General features: G+C 35.3%; 1 protein-coding gene across 1 annotated transcript in view; it reads right to left on the bottom strand.

Annotated features, from left to right (window-relative positions):
• The window catches only part of USH2A (usherin), a 777,454-nt gene that overhangs the window by 225,634 nt on the left and 531,862 nt on the right, over positions 1-19,958 (bottom strand). The window contains 3 exon segments of the mRNA XM_079107116.1: positions 640-803; positions 9,542-9,664; positions 10,586-10,920. Of these exon segments, the coding sequence (XP_078963242.1) occupies positions 640-803; positions 9,542-9,664; positions 10,586-10,920 (622 nt within the window).

Genomic DNA, 19,958 nt, shown 5'->3' with positions numbered 1-19,958 from the left:
TCACCATACATTAATAGATCAGATGTTAGATGCTACTCCACTGACCAAGGAGCTTAGAAATTTTAGTTATTGTCATTTCCAGAGTTACAGGAACAAACAGATTAGCTCTCTCTTTGAGCTCTTCCAAACACCTGTAAAGAAGTGTCTTGATCAAGGCAAATGTCAGACCCTACATTATTGAAATAAGACCAGGGAAGATGTCCAGGCTTTGTTTCTTGAATTAAGCAGAGATTCTGTCCACAATCAGCACTGAACATGATGCACTCAGAGAAATACGGCACATGTTTGCTATCCAATCAAGTGGCTCATGCTAATGAGTAACACATTTCAAGATGTGGGGACTAACTCTCTGTATAAAAGTACATAGCGCAACATTGGACCAAGTTATTGCAAAGACATTTCTATCACACTACCACTATCTGTCATGTTTCTATAGTGACAAAAACTATATTCCCCAGCCAAAGGGAATATAGGAAGGGTGAGCTGGTCCAAGAAGAGTGAAGAAGTAGGAGAGATACCTTTTAAGAAGAACAGCACAGGGACCTGCTCTTTTTAGTTTTTATTTTTTAATGTGTCCATTCTTAATTCCTTTGGGTACTAATACATGAAAGGGAAATAGAGAATGAGGAGCTTACTTACTTGGTTTAGCCCATCTCACATCAATGGCCGTGTGGTTGAGAACATTTATGGTGAGGTTGGCTCCTCTCTCTGGAAGGCCACCTAATGTTGTCACAGTCACTTCTTGGCTTGGAGTAAAACCCACACTGTTGTGCACACAGAGCTTATACCCGTAGGTTGTAAACCTAAAGGTTGTTTTGTTAAGAAAAAAAACAAAAAAAAAACACACAGAAGTTTTTATTTTACAGAAAACAAAACACATAATTTCCCTTTCCTTCATAAAATATAGGGTTTCCTTTTTGCTGTCCATAAAATGTTCAGGTTTCCTTTTTCACCTAGAAAATACATTATTTACTTTTTCCTCCATACATAAAACATATCATTATTTTTATAATTCTCCAACCTTACCCAGGTGATGGGGAAATATTTTGTTAGGAATGCTAAGCAAAGGCCACTCTTAAAAAAGTGTGATTTATTGTTTTCACATTCTTATTGTTTTCAGAAGTGGAAAGCATTATAGCTCAATTCAAGATGCAATTATGAATCTGGCGACCTGCCAGCTTTCTATCTGAATTTGATCCAGAGAGTTTCATGCTCTTCTTTTGGGAAACGCATCCATTTTCAAATATCAGCCTCCTCATCACCATTTTCTTCCTATACTTCCATTTTTTTCCCCATAATCTCATTGACAGACAGATAAACCCCTAAATGAAATCCTAACTGTGACCAAAGTATACAACACTCTCCTGCTGAGAGTGTTGCTACTGTGAGCTGTGTTTGGCAGCAATATGAGCTTGGGTCACTACAGTGAAAACTGAATATTACTTTGCAGGAGAAAACTGGATACGGTAATGTGGTTCAAGGAGGACTTTCCAAGGCATATATTAAATCAATGATAGAGTAAAGCCACCAATTTTTCTAACCAGGATGCTATACTGCCAGGAGGATGATGATGGTGATGGTGACGACAAAGTAAAAATCAGGTCTGACCATACCTACATGTCATATTACTGGGACTTGACCTTTGAGTTATCTTTCTAGCAGAGGGGATTGAGTTTTTGCTTGTGTATCCAAACAGTCCAGCCAAATTTCCTTTGCAACCACCAGTATGAAGAGGAAGGTTTAAGAGGGTGGCAGGTCTGTGACAATGGGATGAACTGAAACGAATGCTGTACACATGGGAATTGAACTGGTGACCTTGGCTTCATTAGCTCTCTCCCTGAGCAAAATACTTTTATATTTTATTTCATAAAATGGCTTAAAAGAAATTTACCTGGATGCCTAAATTCACTTACAATATTTGAATTTTTCTTCTGTCTTTGCTGTTACACAACTAACACTTTTTACGACTTCCTCATTTCTAGTATTAGAGCCTTTCCACTCTCCATTATTTTATTTCACTTAGAAATCAGCAGACATTTCACATGATGCCATGCATTTGTCTATTCAAATTTCACTTGTGAAGTTAAAGTTTTAAGGAAATATGGTCTCATACACTCTTAAATGAAATACTACAGTACATTGTTTTCATTACATCTGAAACTTAATTTTTACTTGGTAATGATATATACCTGTGACCTGTCTACATATATATATTAATTCATATTTCACCACTTCATTTCAAGAAAGAATGTGTTAGTTGACTTGAAGTGGTTTTTCCATGCACCATATATATATATATATATATATATATTGCTTTTATATATATATATATATTGCTTTTTAAGTGGACTGAGGTGTTGATTTTTGCTATCAAATGGGATATGCCATTTAATTACTAATAAAATAATTTTTTGAAAGAATGATACTAGATCACTTGTCATCATATATTCATGTCAAAACTTACATATTTCAGTTAATTTTTTCCCTAAATACTAATGTGTTCACTAGGTATGTACTGAAGAATTTCTAACCCTGTGGGATCTGTGCTTTTTGAAATCTTCAAATACTTATTGACTCTATAATAAAGTCAGTCAAATCAATTATTTGTAGGCCAATTTAGGAATATATGAGTATTATAATTCAGACCATCCTCCAGAACTCCCTCTACCACAGTGAATGCTAAACATTTTTGTGCTGTAGATATTACTATGGTATTTTCCTAGTAAAAGATAATATTTAATAAAATCTGATTTAGGGGACAACACTCATTCATGACTTGGTTGTAATTACTCAAATGAATGAGTACACTAAATTTTGCTGAGATGATGCAGTTTTTAATCTGTTTATTTACTAAACAGATAATTTTATAAATGGATGGATAAACATTTCATAGTTGCTAAATTAAATAGTTACTCATAGTTTCACAGTTATTCATAAATTTCAGGTTATATATAATTTGGTAAGTTAGTGACATAAAATTTACCTCTCTAATAGAGAAGTAATCTCTAGTAAAACATAGCAAAGTTCTTCTTTGAAAATAATTTTGAAAACAGATTACATTGCTTTTCCATGTTTGAAAAACCATCACTTCATTCATTCATTTGTTCAAACAATATTTACTGAATACTAATAATGTGCCAGATGATACCTGTTGTCTACCTGAAGTGACAATACAAATATATTTTCACAGAAACACGTTTATAAATGAGAACATCTAAAATACTTATTGACTTACATCTTTTTTCATGGAACACACATCAGATGGATCACCGAGTTTAACCTTACCTATTCAGGGAAGTCTTAACAGAGGATGTGACATTTGGGCTAGGTTTTGATAACAAAGAAGACATTTGTCCAGTTAAAGGTATTATTCCAGGGTAAAATAATGAAGGTTTATATCTAGAAAGGAAGGGTCCGATGTGTTTGGAACACCAATAATATTCTTCAGTGCTGCTGCGGAATGCCTCTGGTTATTTTCATCAGAATTAAAAATGTGTCAACTTTATTGATGTCCTAACAGAATTCACGTGTCAATGTTGTCACCAATATAAATCATGCTTCTGAAAATGCAGCCTATTCAGTTGCCTCTTCCACTAACTTCTTCATATCTGCCACAACTCAAAGTATGCCTGAGTTCAATCGTCTCAAGACAAGGACTTGAGAAACCTTGTATTACAGTGTTCTTTACCCTGGCATTCTTTGTGGGAACTAATACGTAAGCAAACCAACGATAACCCAACATTCTTTCCATTGCTTAAATTGGCAGTTAAAAACTTCCATTGATGTCAACTATGTGGTCTTTAAACCTCTTATTTGTTGATTTTAAAAATGTTACTGCAGATTTTTCTGCTTTGGGATGGAAGAGCAATATTTATCACATTAGAAGGTTTTAATAAAATACTTTTTAGATGGTGAGTGAAAGTTGCCACTATTGTTTCTGTAGCTATCTATGCCTATGCTACCAGAATGTCACAGCTAAAATAATTTTGTTGCAATTTCTGCCTTTGTTCTACCATGTCATCAACATAGAAAAGAAACACAAAGACTCAAGGCAGGAAAAATCCTATGACAAAATGCATCCTTTCAGATTTAAAGGCTCATTTTTCATGAGGTAGCATTTCATATGAAGACACTTTTAGGAAACGACAGTATGAGGAAAATCGAGAGCAGTGAAAAACATCCCAGTGGAGAAAGGACTGCAATTCTACCAATTTAATGTGAGTGTGAAATAGATACATCCTGGTTCATTTTGACTTAAGTGCACTGCTATGAGATGGCACACCAGAGTTGACAGAAGTTGGATGTTGTTCCTAAACACAACTGTTCTTTATGGTTTGATGTGGAGAAAGAAACTAAAAGAGTCAACTTCATCTTGGTAGTTATGGGAGAAGACTTTTCCTCCATTTACTTTCCCTAAGTGCAAGGCTAACTTCTTAATAGTGCCAAATGGAATGTATTTATATTATAGGAATGCATGTCATGGAACTGTCCCAGTCTGTTCATTTAAGCAAAGTAGAAAAATGTCATTTGTGTATACTTATCCCATTATACAGGGGCAGAACAAAAGCTATATTCTTCTGAATATTTTCTCCCATAGAAACTCTATCCTCTTTAAGGATTTGAAAATTTTTCATTTTAGTAAGCTAAAATAGTATGTTAGAATCTACATTAATGTGGCTTAAACTTGCTTAAATATATGGTAAGTCATATATTTAACTCAAGCATTTGAATCTAAAAAACAGGCCTAATCTTTCTTTGCAAATAAGATGAAAATGTGCTAATTTTGAATGCTTTCATGTAAAGATAAGACAATCAGCAGGTTCTTGAGGGATCACATGGAAGTCTCTATTAAAACTGTTACTACAAAAGAAATACTCAGAGGAATTTATAAATAACTGGAAGGAACACAGGTTGGAGCACACCTCCTTTCATAAACTTAATGACAGCTAGGTTATGGTTATCAGCAAGTCATATATTTCCTGAAATAGAAAAAAAAAAAATCTATTATTTCTCACGTTCTGTTCTTCCTTCTTTAAATCCAGAGCAAAAAAAGGAGGACATGGTGCACTGTGTTTTCTGCAGTTTTTTCTGCTCACTGAGGAACCAGGCAGCATTAGGTGCTGAAGACTGCAAGGGGAGATTGACGCTTAAAATGAAGGAGGTCGCTGCCCTCTTGTTAAACCCAGCCTGACTTGCATCCGCAGCATCACACAATAACAGCACGTACGCCAGATTTTCCTAGTGATGAAAGTGTCAGCAAATCCAAAGTTATGGTTCCCCCAACAACCATAACTTGGCCACTTGGCACAGAATTATTTAGGAAGAAAAGTTTGAAACTGACAAGGAGTATAAACCTGCCGTCTCACTGAGTCTGTCCCTATCTACACAGCAGAGCACCATTCAACAATGAGGCCACTGCCTGTGCAATTCAGACAAGAATTGCCCCTTAAGAACAATAAGTATTTTTGTTTGAAATAATTATCTGGATAATTGGTTCAATATTCTGTTTTTTAATAGTAGATATAAAAGGGGGAAAAAACTACTAGAATGACTGGACTTTCAGGATATCCTACATTAAGTTGGTGTGTTTTTCTATATAGTATAAACACATAATTAACCAAATAGACCACTTGAACAGGAAAATTGACTTCAACTTATACTTACCTTCACAAATATATTAATAAAGGAATGCTTAGTAAACCTTAAGTTAATTTTTCAGAAAAACTGCCATTTTAGAACTTGACTCTATTAGTTGCTCTGATAATAAACAGTTGAGATGGGAAGAAAGACTTCAATGTTCCCTTTATTTATGTAGCTGTCTGTTATGAAGTAAGTGGGGAATGGTGGAATCTGGGGAGAAGAGGAAATTGTCTATTCCTCCTAAAAATTGTAGAAGTCAATTAAAAACATATAAAAACATACACAGTCAAGTGGATAAACTAGCAAGATTAATACAGTTGCCACTCTATATCTCAGAATTCCACATCCTCAGATTTAACTAGTCATGGATGGAAAATACTTGAAAAAAATTTTTTTTCCAGTATAAGCATTGAACCCAAAACCTCCCTCATGCCTATTAGGCAAGTGCTCTACCACTGAGCTATATCCCCAATTCTTGGCAGGAAAATATTTGAAAAAAAATTGCATCCATTACTGAACATTTACAGACTATTTTTCTTGGTGTTGTCCCCTAAACAACATGGCACAACAACTATTTACATAATATTTACATTGTACTAGGTATTATAAATCACCTAGAGAGGATTTAAAATATATGGAAGGATGTAGGTAGGTTACATGCAAATTCTATATGATTTCATACAAGGGACTTCAGCATTTGTGGATTTGTGGTTCATGGAGAGGTCCAGGAAATAATCCCCTGTGAATACCAAGAGACAACTGTGCAGGTCAAAGGGAAGAGCCATAAAGGAGCTGTAACACAAGTGTGTAGCAACACCAAATGACGGCTTAGCTCTGCCCCCTCTGCCCTTCGAGACTGCAGTCAGCTGACCAGTAGGTCTGGTGATCCTTGCTGCTGTCAGGGTGGCAATCGTAGCATCTGACCAAATAAGATGGATTCCTTTAAACAGTAAAACAGTGAACTCACTTCCAGTTTTCTCTCAGATTTGTGAAACATCCCACTTGTCCAGTTTAAAGAAACCCTGAGCATTTTGGGAAGGCTAGGAAAAAAAAAAAAAGAAAGAAAGAAAGAAAGAAAAGAAAAAAAAAGAAGGAAAGAAAAAGTGAGGAGTTCTTACAATACGAAGACTCATGCCATATATATATGTACTTTTTTATATATATATATTTTATATATAAATATATATATAAATAATATATATATAAATATATATAAATAAATATATATATATATAAAAAATACATATATTGTTTTTGGTATGGGGGATTGAAATCAGGGACGCTCAACCACTGAGTCACATATCCAGTCCTATTTTGTACTTATTTTAGAGACAGGGTCTCACTGAGTTGCTTAGTACCTCGCTTTTATTGAGGTTGGCTTTGAACTTGTGATCCTCCTGTCTCAGCCTCCTGAGCCACTGGAATTACAGGCGTGTGCCACCCGGCCCAGATCAAAACAAATATTTTCACATAGATACTTTTCCTCCTTTCAGAACACCACAAAAGCAACATTTCTTAACTCTCTATTAGAGAACAATTTCAAACAACTCTCATTTCCTTCAAGTATTATAGAGTAACAAATGGTGGCTTTTAGCACGTAAATTATGAGCCCAGTCTCATGCCATTTATTTTGAATAGGAGAAAATGTATAGTTGTTTTACTATAAGCTGTTTACAAGGGATGCAGCAATTATTTGAATAAAAATAAAAAATAAAACTTTGTTAGTCTTAGCAAGAAAACAAAACAAAACAAAACAAAACAACACTTGATAATATTCTGAGGCTACTCAAAATATCCCCTAAGCACCTTTTTGTTATATACACTTCCATTTTAGAAGTATTTGTCATGAGTGTGCTTATTTCAACTTACACTTCGATTTATTTGTGTGAATTTTTTTCTCATAAATTTTAGATTTGTACTTCTCATTAAGAGTCCTTAGAGGAATCACTAAAATTTCACAACTAGGATTCTGGTCTAGGTTCTAATTCTCTAAGAAACTATAGTTTCTTCTATGAAGAAGCAAAATTAACTTTGTGGGATTTATTCTATGTTTCTACTGAATATCTCAAGGTTTAAACTCAGATTCAGTAATGTTAGGTTCCCTTTATTTTGGAAACTGTTACCTTTAAGGGACTCCAGAGTTCTTAGATCTTAGGAAGCTACTTTTTCTAAATGATTTTTCTAGGCAGAGTGGGTGACTCAGTAGTTAACTATGTCATGGCAATTAACATGTAAATCACAATCCCTGGGGGTAGGAGGAGGGCTCTCCAGTCAGTCTGAGCTCTGGGAGGACACTGGTTTCATCTTTTGTTACTTATCACTGTGGCTCAGTATATAGCAAGCGACAATAAATCACTGAATAAATGAATTCCTTCAACTGAAGCAATAATTCCATAGATTGTCAATAACAGATCAATGTCCATGAAAATTTAGGTTGAATAAAAAGGATCCAGTAATTGACCATTTCTTATTTACAAAGGTGGTAATTTCATATGGTTCATTCTGTTGCTTGGTTAGATATACATGCTGCCTCTCTCCAAAGAATCTTAGAGCATCTATTATGTTTTCCCACAATTCCTTAAGATGGATAGCGAAAGTTTCCTGAGTTTTGCCCATTCCCCCAAAGAGAATAACAAACACTACTGTTCATATTCCCAAGGCAGTAAGGAATCAAAATACATCATCCCTTGATCGAGTTAACATAGCCTTTCATTTAACACATGTTTAGATGTCTACTAGGTGCCAGGCACTGTGGGAGGGGTTGAGGATAGAGAAGACTCTGTCTTTTGGCTGATGTCATGGTGTAACATGGTATCCAGACAAGCAGCCATGCTGGCACATTACAACGACAGTGGTATGTTAGGGGACGTGCTACGGAAATGCCCAAAAGTGAAGCCAACTCCAACCAGCAAGTAATGGGAGGGAAATTTTCTGGAGCAAGAAGCTTCTAGGCCAAGACTTGAAGGATGATTTCACTGGGCAATGGGAACATTTTGCACTGGGGAGAAGTTGAGTGAGTGAGTGGTATCCACTGGAGTCCCTGGATATAATGCAGATGTGGCTGGGACACAAAGGCCTTGGTAAGGAAGAAGTGGGAGGAGAGGCTGGACTGAGTTCAGAACATAGCTACTCAGTGTGGGTCCAGATAAATCACTAACCTGACCAAAATTACTGAGAAGTATAACTGACAGGTTTTCACAAAGTAATATTCATGCATGTTGTGATCTGATTATAGTGCTTAGACCCAACAATTTAGAAGTCATTTAATCCACCAACACCTCATTTTAAGGGTAACAAAAGTGAAACTCAGAGGAGTTAAGTGATTTGCTTGAGGTCACTAAGCTAGTTCTCCAGCACAGAATGAAACAGAAACTTCAGATTTCCGAGCTCCACCAGTAGAACTCTTCTCTGATATCACCTGTTTGTCTATTTCTTAACTTCTTTGAACTCTGGATTAAATTCTTTCAGGTCTCAATCTTGTTCACTAAATAAATTCTAGTGGACTGAATCAATGACCAATCGATTATAACCAATTACTTCTCAGAAACAGCAAGCATCTAACAATTGTCCACTAATTTAGAGTTTTATATATGTTCCATATTTCCAAATTTCTCTGTTAAGTTTCACATCTCGATAGAGTTGTGACAAAGGCAATAGGTTAAGGCTCAAACGTCTACAAATTTGACTTCAAAGGCTTATTTTAAGCATGCCGCTAAGATGGCAAACATTAAACCTGCTGACTGTTGCGGTTCGATGATTAATGCCACAGATAATAACCAAACATATTCCATTGCACAACTGATAACGTGCTCACACAATGAAGACACTGAGATACTTTGAACTATTCAACATGCCCAAAACTAAATGCCAGCATTTGTTTTTATAGTTTTTATAATCTCACCTGCTAAGACCCTTATCTTCATAAAACCACTGAGTTCCTGAATAAATATTGTGCCACAGATTTAAATCTTCTGGGGGATTTGATGCAAGTGGTTGCTGAATTTTACGTCTCAGAAGCTCATATCTAAAGCAAAAGACAAGCAGGAACATCAGGATTATCTCAACTAATGTTATTACCAAAAATTCAGGTTGTTCCATGGTATGTGTGTGTGATGCATGCATGCAAACATAAAGAATAACATCTTAAGTTTACCATTAAACAGACATTTTTTTCTGGCTCTATCATATATTCATTTAATTTGAAACAATCAGCTATATTCACATTGTATGATTATCAGCAAGAATGATAATCTTTTAGATTTTGTTGGTTTCACAGAAAGTAGAAATACACAAAGCTTACCAAGTTAATGATTTCCTAAAACTTCTACCATCAATACTTTATAAACAATGATACTATTATTAACTCTGTATTCTTGGCCAAGAATCAAGTTCAGGTTACTACAAAGCCATTTTAGAATCACAACTCTTTCCTTTCATCTTATCTATATCCCTGACCACACATTTTACAACTTTTCCGATAATAATAATGTGCCAAAGAATTATAGCCTTAGCTTTAGAATTCTGAGACATGTTTCTGCAACTGTGTTACATAAAATATGTATCAGGGTTGCCCAACTTAGAATAAAAATACACTTGAAAATCAAGAGGAGGATTATGAAGAGAATCCATATAAAATAGGAATTAGATCTATGTTCAGCTGTAAGTAAAAACTTCTTAGCTGGGTGTAGTGGTGCATGCCTGTAATACCAGCAACTTGGGAAGCAGAGGCAGGAGGATCACAAGTTCTAGACCAGCCTTAGCAACTTAGCAAGACCCTGTCTCAAAAAATAAAAAGGGTTGGGGATGTGACTCAGTGGTTAAGTGTCCCTGGGTTAAATCCCCAGTACCCTCCCCACCCCCACCAAAAAATAAACCAAAAAAGTTAAAGCTTTTCTCCCTATTTTTTGGAAAGGTAACACCATGCAAAAAATCCACAATCTCTTACCTCAAATCAGGTCCATTTGGCTTGGTAGGTGGCTGCCAAGAAATTCCAACGTAAGATTCACTTAGTGGAATCACAGACAAGGGACCCACTTCCTGAGGTAGGGTGGGGTGTGTGGTAACATAGGTAGGTAAACTCTCTGTGCACCCTCCTAGGTACCCGTTACCCCCTGAGCAAGCAACAATGGTGACAGAATAATTAGTGAAGGGAGTCAGATGAGTAATTAATTGACTTAACACTGAAGAGGTCACATTGGTTACTGTGATGTGTGGGTTGGGCATGCGGATCTCGTAGCTAAGTATGTCTCCGTTCTGGATGAGCGGAGGTTTCCAAGTGACCTGAAATAGAAGATAAACTTAGAATCAGTGTGACAACACAGGAACAGAGCAACTGAAGTTCACAAGGCCTAGGATTTTGCTTTGCCTGTTTTCAGTGAAGTCACTTTCCGCGTGACTGTTTTCTACTTAGCCTTTGCAGTAGGCAGTAATGAAGGGTTGGGGAACAATTAGCAGTACACCAGGACGTAAATGAAATGCTGTTTCCTGGGTTTGGCTTTTAGTCTTGATACTTTCTAGGACTGTCACACCAATACACACCTTAGTGATTCATCTCCGCTGTGGGTGTCCGAAAGGACACAGAGCAAACAGAGAAAACTCACACATCCACAGGCATCACTAGGCCAGTGGCAGGATTCGATAGTGTTCTTGTTTATAACTCAATTAAATGAAACATCAGAACCCCTTGCTTTGAAATGTTAGTGCACATGCTATGTAAGTCACTTTTTTTATGGAAGATGGGGAAAGATAAGTCATCGTTTGCATTTTCTGAGGATGCACAATTGAATTCCTGAATCTTACTTGTATGTAATTCAGCAGATAAAGCAATAACAACACTTCCGATGCTCAGGGATAGAAAATGAACAGAAAACTTTTGAAAAAGGCAATCCAAGGGTGGTTCTATTTATCTAACACATGAACTTATGCATCATAAAAAAAGAACAACATTTTATAATAGAATATTATAATGTCTAAGTTTTTTTTTCCAGCTACATTTTGGGAGAGCATAGTGATAACACATTCATGCTTTGGTGGAGAAAAAGGATCCTAAAATCAGGTGCATGAATTAAAAATCCCTTAGTATATAGTTATTTTGAAGTCATTAAAGACAGATTTCAACAGGGTGATATGTTATCTATATTTATACCTACACACAAAATCAAAGTCAGAAAGAAATTAACTTTTAATTAAAATTAGAGTTTCTCAGTAGAAAAATGTTTCTTTCAGAAGTGGCTTGCCTATCAAAATGATTTATTTGAGTGGCTCTCATTTAATTAGTTTTTTTTTTTTTTTTTGCTCAGTTATTTTAAATTGAGAAAGGAATAAAAATCTTAAAATAGAGAAGGACTGACCAAAATTTTCTATCTTAAATCAAAGAGAATAAGCTTCCTCTGGAAAGAATATGACCTGGGATTTTCATAAGAATATTTTTGTTAACAATTGTAAAAAACAGGCTCCCTGCCCCTCTTGATGGTTGGGAAGTTGCCAACCATGATTTATTACAGGAATTCATAATTGACAAAGGACAAATGTCTCTGCAACATTTGCTACCTGGCCTGAAGTCATTGTTAATCCAAAGAGCTTCTTGGAGGGTTCCAAGAAGAGATGCTGGGATAAAGGATAGTTTTAGATGTGCTCCTTTTGAGTACAGAGGATTTATCTGGGTGCAAGAAAGATCTAAGACAGGAACCCAAAGCAAGCAAAGACTAAAGAGTGACATAGAGTTCTGTTTGCTTTTGGGGTTGCAGTGCTATCTGTGGACTTGGAAAATGAGTGAAGGGCAATCTCAGAGGGCTTCCTGGTACTTGTAACATAAATGAAAAAAATGAAGTACTACTACAGCTGAATTCAACCTGACCCAGCTGAGGAATTCACCACTTCCTTGCCTTTCAAACCACAGAGTTTTCTGAGAATTCAGATCATGGTTTGACCACTCTTGAATGAATGAAAACTTGGGAGGCAGTCTGTTAGTAGATGAACTGATTTGAAACCTAGTGTTGAGGCTGAGAAGAAGCCTTCATAAGATACAACTTGAACTGCTTTAACTGCCTTAGCAGTGCACACTCTATGATGTCCTCACAGTGACAGTCACCCAACAAGGCACTTCTCAGAACATCTTCCACTCTTTAAGTGACTTATGAGTGTATTTTGGGTTTTGTTTTTTGCTTCTGGAAGGATAGTTAACTTGATCCCTTATTGCTATGTTATTTCAAATCAGAACTTTTTTATTTTTGTTTTGATTTTTTTTGTTTGTTTGGGAAACTTCTTTTTTATTAAATTTGTTCTAATTAGTTATGACAGTAGAATGCATTTAATTTAGCTATTGTGAAAACAAGTAACAATAAATATTGGCAAACATGTGGGGAGAAAGGTTCACTCATACATTGCTGGTGGAACTGCAAATTGGTGCAACCACTCTGGAAAGCGCTATGGAGATTCTCCAGAAAACTGAGAATAGAACCACCATTTGACTCAGTTGCCACTCCTTAGTATATACCCAAAGGACTTAAAATCAGAATGCTATGGTGACACAGCCACAATAACGTTTATAGTAGCTCAATTCACAATAGCTAAGCTATGGAACCAACCTAGGTGCCCTTCAACAGGTGAGTGAATAAGGAAAATGTGGTACATATGCACAATGGAATATTACTCAGTCATAAAGAACAATATTATGGCATTTGCTGGTAAATGGATGGAACTGGAGAATATCACGCTAAGTGAAATAAGACAATCCACAAAAAACTATAGACCAAATATTACCTCTGATACTAACACACAACAAGGGGGGATGGGAATAGAAGTTCATTGGATTAGACAAAGGGAAATGAGGGACCAGAGGGAGAATGAGAATAGGCAAGATGGTAAAATATATTGGATATAACTTTCCTATGTTCATATATGAATACATGACAGTGAAACGCCACATCATGTACAACCACAAGAATGGGAAGTTATACTCTATGTATGAATAATATATTCAAAATACATTCTACTGTCATATATAACTAAAATATTAAATTAAAGATTATAAATTTAAAAGATAAAACTTGAATAAGGTATCTACCAGCAGAGATGAAGGGATCTGATATTAATGACTCTTGAGATGGTCATTCTAAGGTCTAAAAAACCCTGTTTTCTCTTCCATAGATGTTTACATTCAGAAATTAACTATTTTTCTCATTTTCTAAAATATTATACATTAAGCAAAATGTATCTTTTGGCCAGTAGTGAATTAGACGAAATGAATCTACTTTTCCAGAATTTTTTGAAGTACTATATAAAACACTCTTTCTTCTTCTTCTTTTTGGTTTTCCTTTTATTTATTTTTAATTGGATCATTACAGTTATAAAGAAAATTGGAATGGATTGTCATACACTCATACAGGCACACAGCATATTTTGGCCAACTTCATTCTGCAGTTCTTCCTCTTTCCCTCACCTCCTCCCTTCCCCTTGTTCCCCTGCTTCTACTCTACTGATTTCCCTTCCATTTTTCTCAAGATCCCTCTATTCATTTCGTTTTTCTCTATATATGAGAGAAAACATTCGACCTATGACTTTCTGAACAATATGGAAAAGGACATTATCACTATAGCCAATAGGCTAAAAGAAATGACATCTAATATGATCATCCTCCTGAAAATATCCTGAAGCCATTATTAAAAATATATGTGTCAAGATTTTTAAGAAGTCAGTTAGCTAAGTATTGGAGCCTATTCTTTCCTAAGCTTAAGACCCCACTCTCTAGAGTGTGTCCAAAATGTACAAGATTAAAGCTTTCAGTTTAGTTTCTCACAAGCTATTTTATATCCATTTTACACAGGAAGGATTATAAAATATTGTTGCACCCCTGAAAATTCAGACAAAACAACATGCTCTTGGAATGAATAAGCAAGAGCTGTGCTCTCTAAAATAATAATTTTACATTGAAAACCTTTAATTGAAATTATGTTTTCCCACCAGAAATAAGATGTTTATTTCAAAGACAGCTTGCCTATCAACATGATTTATTTGAGTGGCTCTTTGTTACTTAAATTTCCATTTCTTTGTTCAGTTATTGTAAATTTTCAGAAAATAGGACAGGTAGCTAGCTGATTAAGGAGCCCCAACCTTTTGTCAATTCTTTCCTATCCTGAAAATCAGCTCTAGGAAATAATGACACTTTCAAAATCCCCTATTATAAGCAGAAACTAAGACATGCAGGTATATTGATTGGCTTCAGGTCTGAAGAGAATAAAACACATAAACACTGCAACCAACATCCTTTCTTCTTTAATTCCATCATACTATATTTAAGAATCTTATGAATAGGAGTATTTATGAAGATTAATGTAAAAGATTGAGAATTTGTTAAGAACAAAATTCTCTGACATGTGATCCAAGCTATGCTATTAACATCTTCGGGCCTTGGTGTCCTCATGTCTAAGGTGAATAAACAATCCTTGGCCTTATGTCTATATGGAAGTTTTCATAATTCATTGTTTTTGCATTTTGTTTATTTTTGGTTGTGCTGGGGATGGAACCCCAGGCCTTGTACATGGTAGTCAAGGGCTCTATTACTACGAACCTACATCCCCAACTCAAGGTTGCATAGTTAGGAGACTACTAAACCAATAGAAGATATGGAGGTACCAGAGAGAAAAAGGGTGTGGAAATATTTGACTTTATATATCAATTCCTTTTCATAACGGATTCCTGGAAAACTCATGTAGAATGAGGTGGGCAATAAATATTTGTTGAAATAAAATTAGAGTTATCCCTGAAAATGTTCTCCTTTCCATTAAAATACTAATATTAACTACCAATTTCAAATATTATATTTGTATTTAGCAATCAGAGAAAGAATACATTCTCACCTCTTCCCATTCTTTGCATTTACCCTTTCAAGGTAAGAAGATAATATATTCTTTCACACCTTTTGTATGCTCATACAAGCAAAGCAAATATACCCACACATATGTAAGGTCTCTTTCTTCTTCATGTTTTCACAGAAAAAAAAGTTTACTTCCTACCCCTTATGTGGCAGCTGGACTTTCACAGAGAATAAATTATGCTCACATTTTATCATTTTTTGCTGTTATATAATATTCTTTTCATGACCAAAAACAGATTACTCAGTTCTTATTCTACTGACATTATTTTACTACCAGAAACAATATTTGACAATGTATGCAACATATACCACTGCATTTATTTTGTGCTGGATAGATTACCACGGATTTTATGTCAAAAGATAAATATATGTCTAATATTAATCATCATTGATTGATATTTTCCAAAGAAGTTGAGAAAGGTCACTTTATAACAAACAAGGAAAGCATCCATGATTTGTGTTCTCACAGTCTTGAAATCATTAATTTTATTTTTTGCCAATTTTATTTTTTAATTTGCATTTCCCTGACTTTTGTGAAAGATAAATCTTTCTGAATATTATTATCTATCTGTATAGCCTCTTAAATTGAGTCTATTAAATCATTTATATTACAAATTATAGAAAGTTCTTTGCATACTATGGGGAGATTATTAATTTGTAAATGTTATACAGATATATTTTCTCTATCTTTTGGATTTTAACATGGGGGGTTCTTATGCATTGTAAAAGAACAATTATATTATCTTCTAGCTACATATAATTTTCTTTTAAAGCGACTGAATTTCAGTTTTTCTTTAGAAAGAGATCCCTTACATTCAGAACATGAAGTTCTCTTTTATTTTCTCTCAAGTCTTCTATTTTATAACATTAATTTTAAACATTAAGTTTGTTGAAATTTAATTATTTGGTGTGACAGAGTGATCTGTTTTTATTTCCTTACACATGGACCGTGAGACCACTATCACTTTTAAGGCAAACCATTCATTCCCAGTGAAAGAAAAGGCCTCTTTTACAGTAAGTTGAATTCCCACATATACTTGTATCTCTCTCTAATTCTCTAGTCTGTTCCAATGACCATTTGGCTATCTGCCTATTTTTAAGCCAACACTACGTGGTTGTTATTCAGTAGTTTTAAAATCCATGCTGTAAAGTGAATATCATCTCCCTTTTTATTTCTTCTATAATATTCTTGTAGAATATTTCCAACTAATCTTCCATTTATACTTTAAGATCATTATTCCAGTTTGAAAGAAAATGAAGCAAAAACATCATTGGCATTCTGATTTGAATGATGTTAAGCTTCTGTGTTAACTCTGGAAGGACCGACTTGTCACAGAATTAAGTCCTTCTTTCCAGGGAGAGGGTGTAGTCTCCACACCTTGCAGTGTGAAGAAGTAGAGAAGAGTCTAGGGCCATATTGCCTGTGTGTGAATCTCCAATTTACTCCTTGTGTAATTTTTGGCAGACTACTTAATCTCTCATTTCTCGGTTTTCCTGTCTGGGAAATGGGGATACTGATAGAATCAGTCTGGCAAGGTTGTGCTAAGGATTCGATGAGAGCAATTCCTGGGACATAGTATGAACTCTATTAGTTCTCATTATTATTTTCTTCTGTAAGATGTTTATAATGATTCTATTTATGTTTTGATTTAAGCAGATATCAAAAAATCAGTCCATCTTTAAAAACCAGTGAGAATGACTAAGACTCAACTCCTTTGACTTTGGTTTGTCATCAGGTCTGTAAATGAGTGACACTAAGTGTACACAGTAGAAGAAAGTGAGACCTGGATGTGGTCAAAGTGACACTTTTTCTTCTCATGGTGCACAGCCCCAGGCTGGTGGCTTTGCCTGTCTGAGCTGAATTGAGAACCCTTCTATGATAGAGGAACTGAGAACAGCAGGCATGCTCTCTGTTACTCCACTTTAACTGTGAGAAGATAGGCAGGAACATCAGGGTTTAGAGGCCTGTGAGGTCACCACAGAAAAATGTTATCTGCTGCCTCCCAGCTTAGTTATTTTTGCATTGTCTTTCTTATTGTCCTGCACATTGACTTTATCCTATTTAAATATCTTTCTTCTCATCTGGTTTTACTTTGCATTTTTGTTAGAAGTGGCTACTGATTCTTAGAAGTGCCTTTTCTGCAGCTATTTATTTAAAAATGGGCTTTCTCCTTTAATTAGTTGATGTAAGAAGTATGTTGATACATTTGAAGCATCTTTATATTTTTGGAATCAAATCAAATTTGTCCTGGCATATCATTCTTTTAATATATGGCTTAATTCAATTTGTTAACATTTTTAGAAGTTTGGGGTCTGTATTCATATATGCAGTTACGCTCTAGATTTATTGACTCACCGTCCGTTTTCAGTATTGGAAGAGTGTCTTTTTACCAAGCTTATAAAATGAAATGAATTTTCTTAAGAAGTTAAAGACCAAATAAAAGTGCATGTCTTTCATTTTTTTTCAGACAATACCATCTCTTTGAGATTACATAATTATTTTCTTTGTAATCAGATTTTAAGAATGTGATTTCAATCTACTCTGCTCTCCAGTTATCCTTTCTTGATATTTCTTGTCTACCTATGCCAAGTCACAACACCTCTTTTTATGCTTACTAATGATTTTACTTTGGATTTATTTTTCAGTTGACCCGAGTTTGTGTTATTTCTCTTTCTTTCCCCATCAGACTGGATTCTTACAGAACACATGGCGTAAAGATGAAAAGAAGTAGGTGATCCTCTGGACTGAATACCATTTGCTGCCTCCAAAATCTCACGTTAAAATTTAATCCCCACGGTGAGGTATTAAGAGGATGGAATCATAAACTGACTATGACGTAAAGAAGTGGACTCTACAGGAGGTGATTAAAATAAGCTAAAGCCATAAGAATAGAACCCCCATGACTGAATATTGGTGGCTTCATAAGAAGGGAGAGAGAGAAGAGACATACATATGCCCAAACAGGTCCTGTCTTTCTCCATATGATGCCCTGCACCGTCTTGGAATTCCGCCTGCAAAAAGGTCATCACCAGATGTGGCCCTCTTAAAAATAACTTTTTAAGAAAGTTATAGTGAGGGTACCACATCTGTATATTCCAGGACCTTCTCAGGAACTTTTGATCCCTGATCTGAGATTACCACTACTCTGTGGGCCTCCAGTGATTGCCCATGTGATTCAGCCTCCATAGCCATGCTAATCTAAACTCCTCTAGCAACGTGACAAGCCATGTATATTGCTTTGTTTCTGGATGATATTACAAAATAAAAAGAGGGGAAAAAATAAAGAAAAGGCCAGGCAACTTGTTCTAGATACTTTTGATCATTGTTTATATATGCTGAATCAAGTAGAATCGTGTATTGAGCTATTATCCTTCGGAAAATACTTTTTTTTTTTTCCAGATCTGCCACAGTCAGCAATGCCTAGTTATAAAATTTTTGTTAGAAAGAATTCAGAGCAATGTCCATTATGTAGCTTTGCCTTTGTGAAGGGCTATGTTTGTTATGTTGCATCCTATTGATTGGTACTGCCACCAAAGTTTCGCAAAATTCCCCTAGGATTGAAAAGAAAAGTCATTTCTGGAATGATTAATAACTCTAGTTTTGTTTTTTTTGTTGTTGTTGTTTTGTTTTTGTTTTTGAGTGAAGAGCAATTCTTTAAAATTGCTGGATTCATATAATAGACATTGCATATCATGTGCTTAAAAATGGATTTCCTTTTAATGTTTAACAGCAGAATTTCATATACTCTTGATATGTCTATCAAAAAGGTAGATTGCTTTAACCACTCCTCTATTGAATCTAACTAATAAAGACTTTTAAAACTAGCCCTTAGTTTGTAGGTTAAATTAAATTTCTTCAGCAATTTGCACTATTTAGCATCACCTAGTGTTTGCCTTTGGTGGGGGAGAGGGAACACACAACAGAGATCCAAGCAATAATTCCAACAGATGAACTTTGCTGTTATGCAAATGTCCTTTGTTTTGTGCTCTGGTGAGCAAGCTACTGTACCAATGCTTTTGGCAGTGGTACAAGACTGAATCCATGGAAGCATGTGTGTATTTACACAAAAGAGGCTTCTAAGCTACAAAACTCCCTCCTGTTTGGTTACACTAATTTCCCTTGAATGAAGTTTGTATGCCAGCCAAAACAATGGTAGTTATCCTGTCCTCTAGAGTTCATTCCCAAAAGAATGAGGTGAATAATTGAATGCTTTCTAGATACCCCAGGAATATGCTATTTTTTATTTCTTTCCCTATTATTTTGATTCTTTGATCTTTAAAAAATATCAAAATATTGGTAATTGGAACTTTTGTTAATATGCTAAATCGGTGCCTCTGTATTTTCCCATCTCTTCTCATTTTCTGATCTATTTAAATCTGACGTGGTGGTTAAGCTAAGCATCCCATTGTGGCATTCAAAGTATTTCAGGTGTGCGAGGCAAAT

The sequence above is a fragment of the Sciurus vulgaris genome, assembly GCF_902686455.1.
Source record: "Sciurus vulgaris genome assembly, chromosome: 12".
NCBI lineage: Eukaryota > Metazoa > Chordata > Mammalia > Rodentia > Sciuridae > Sciurus > Sciurus vulgaris.
This window is presented reverse-complemented; position numbering and strand designations above follow the sequence as displayed.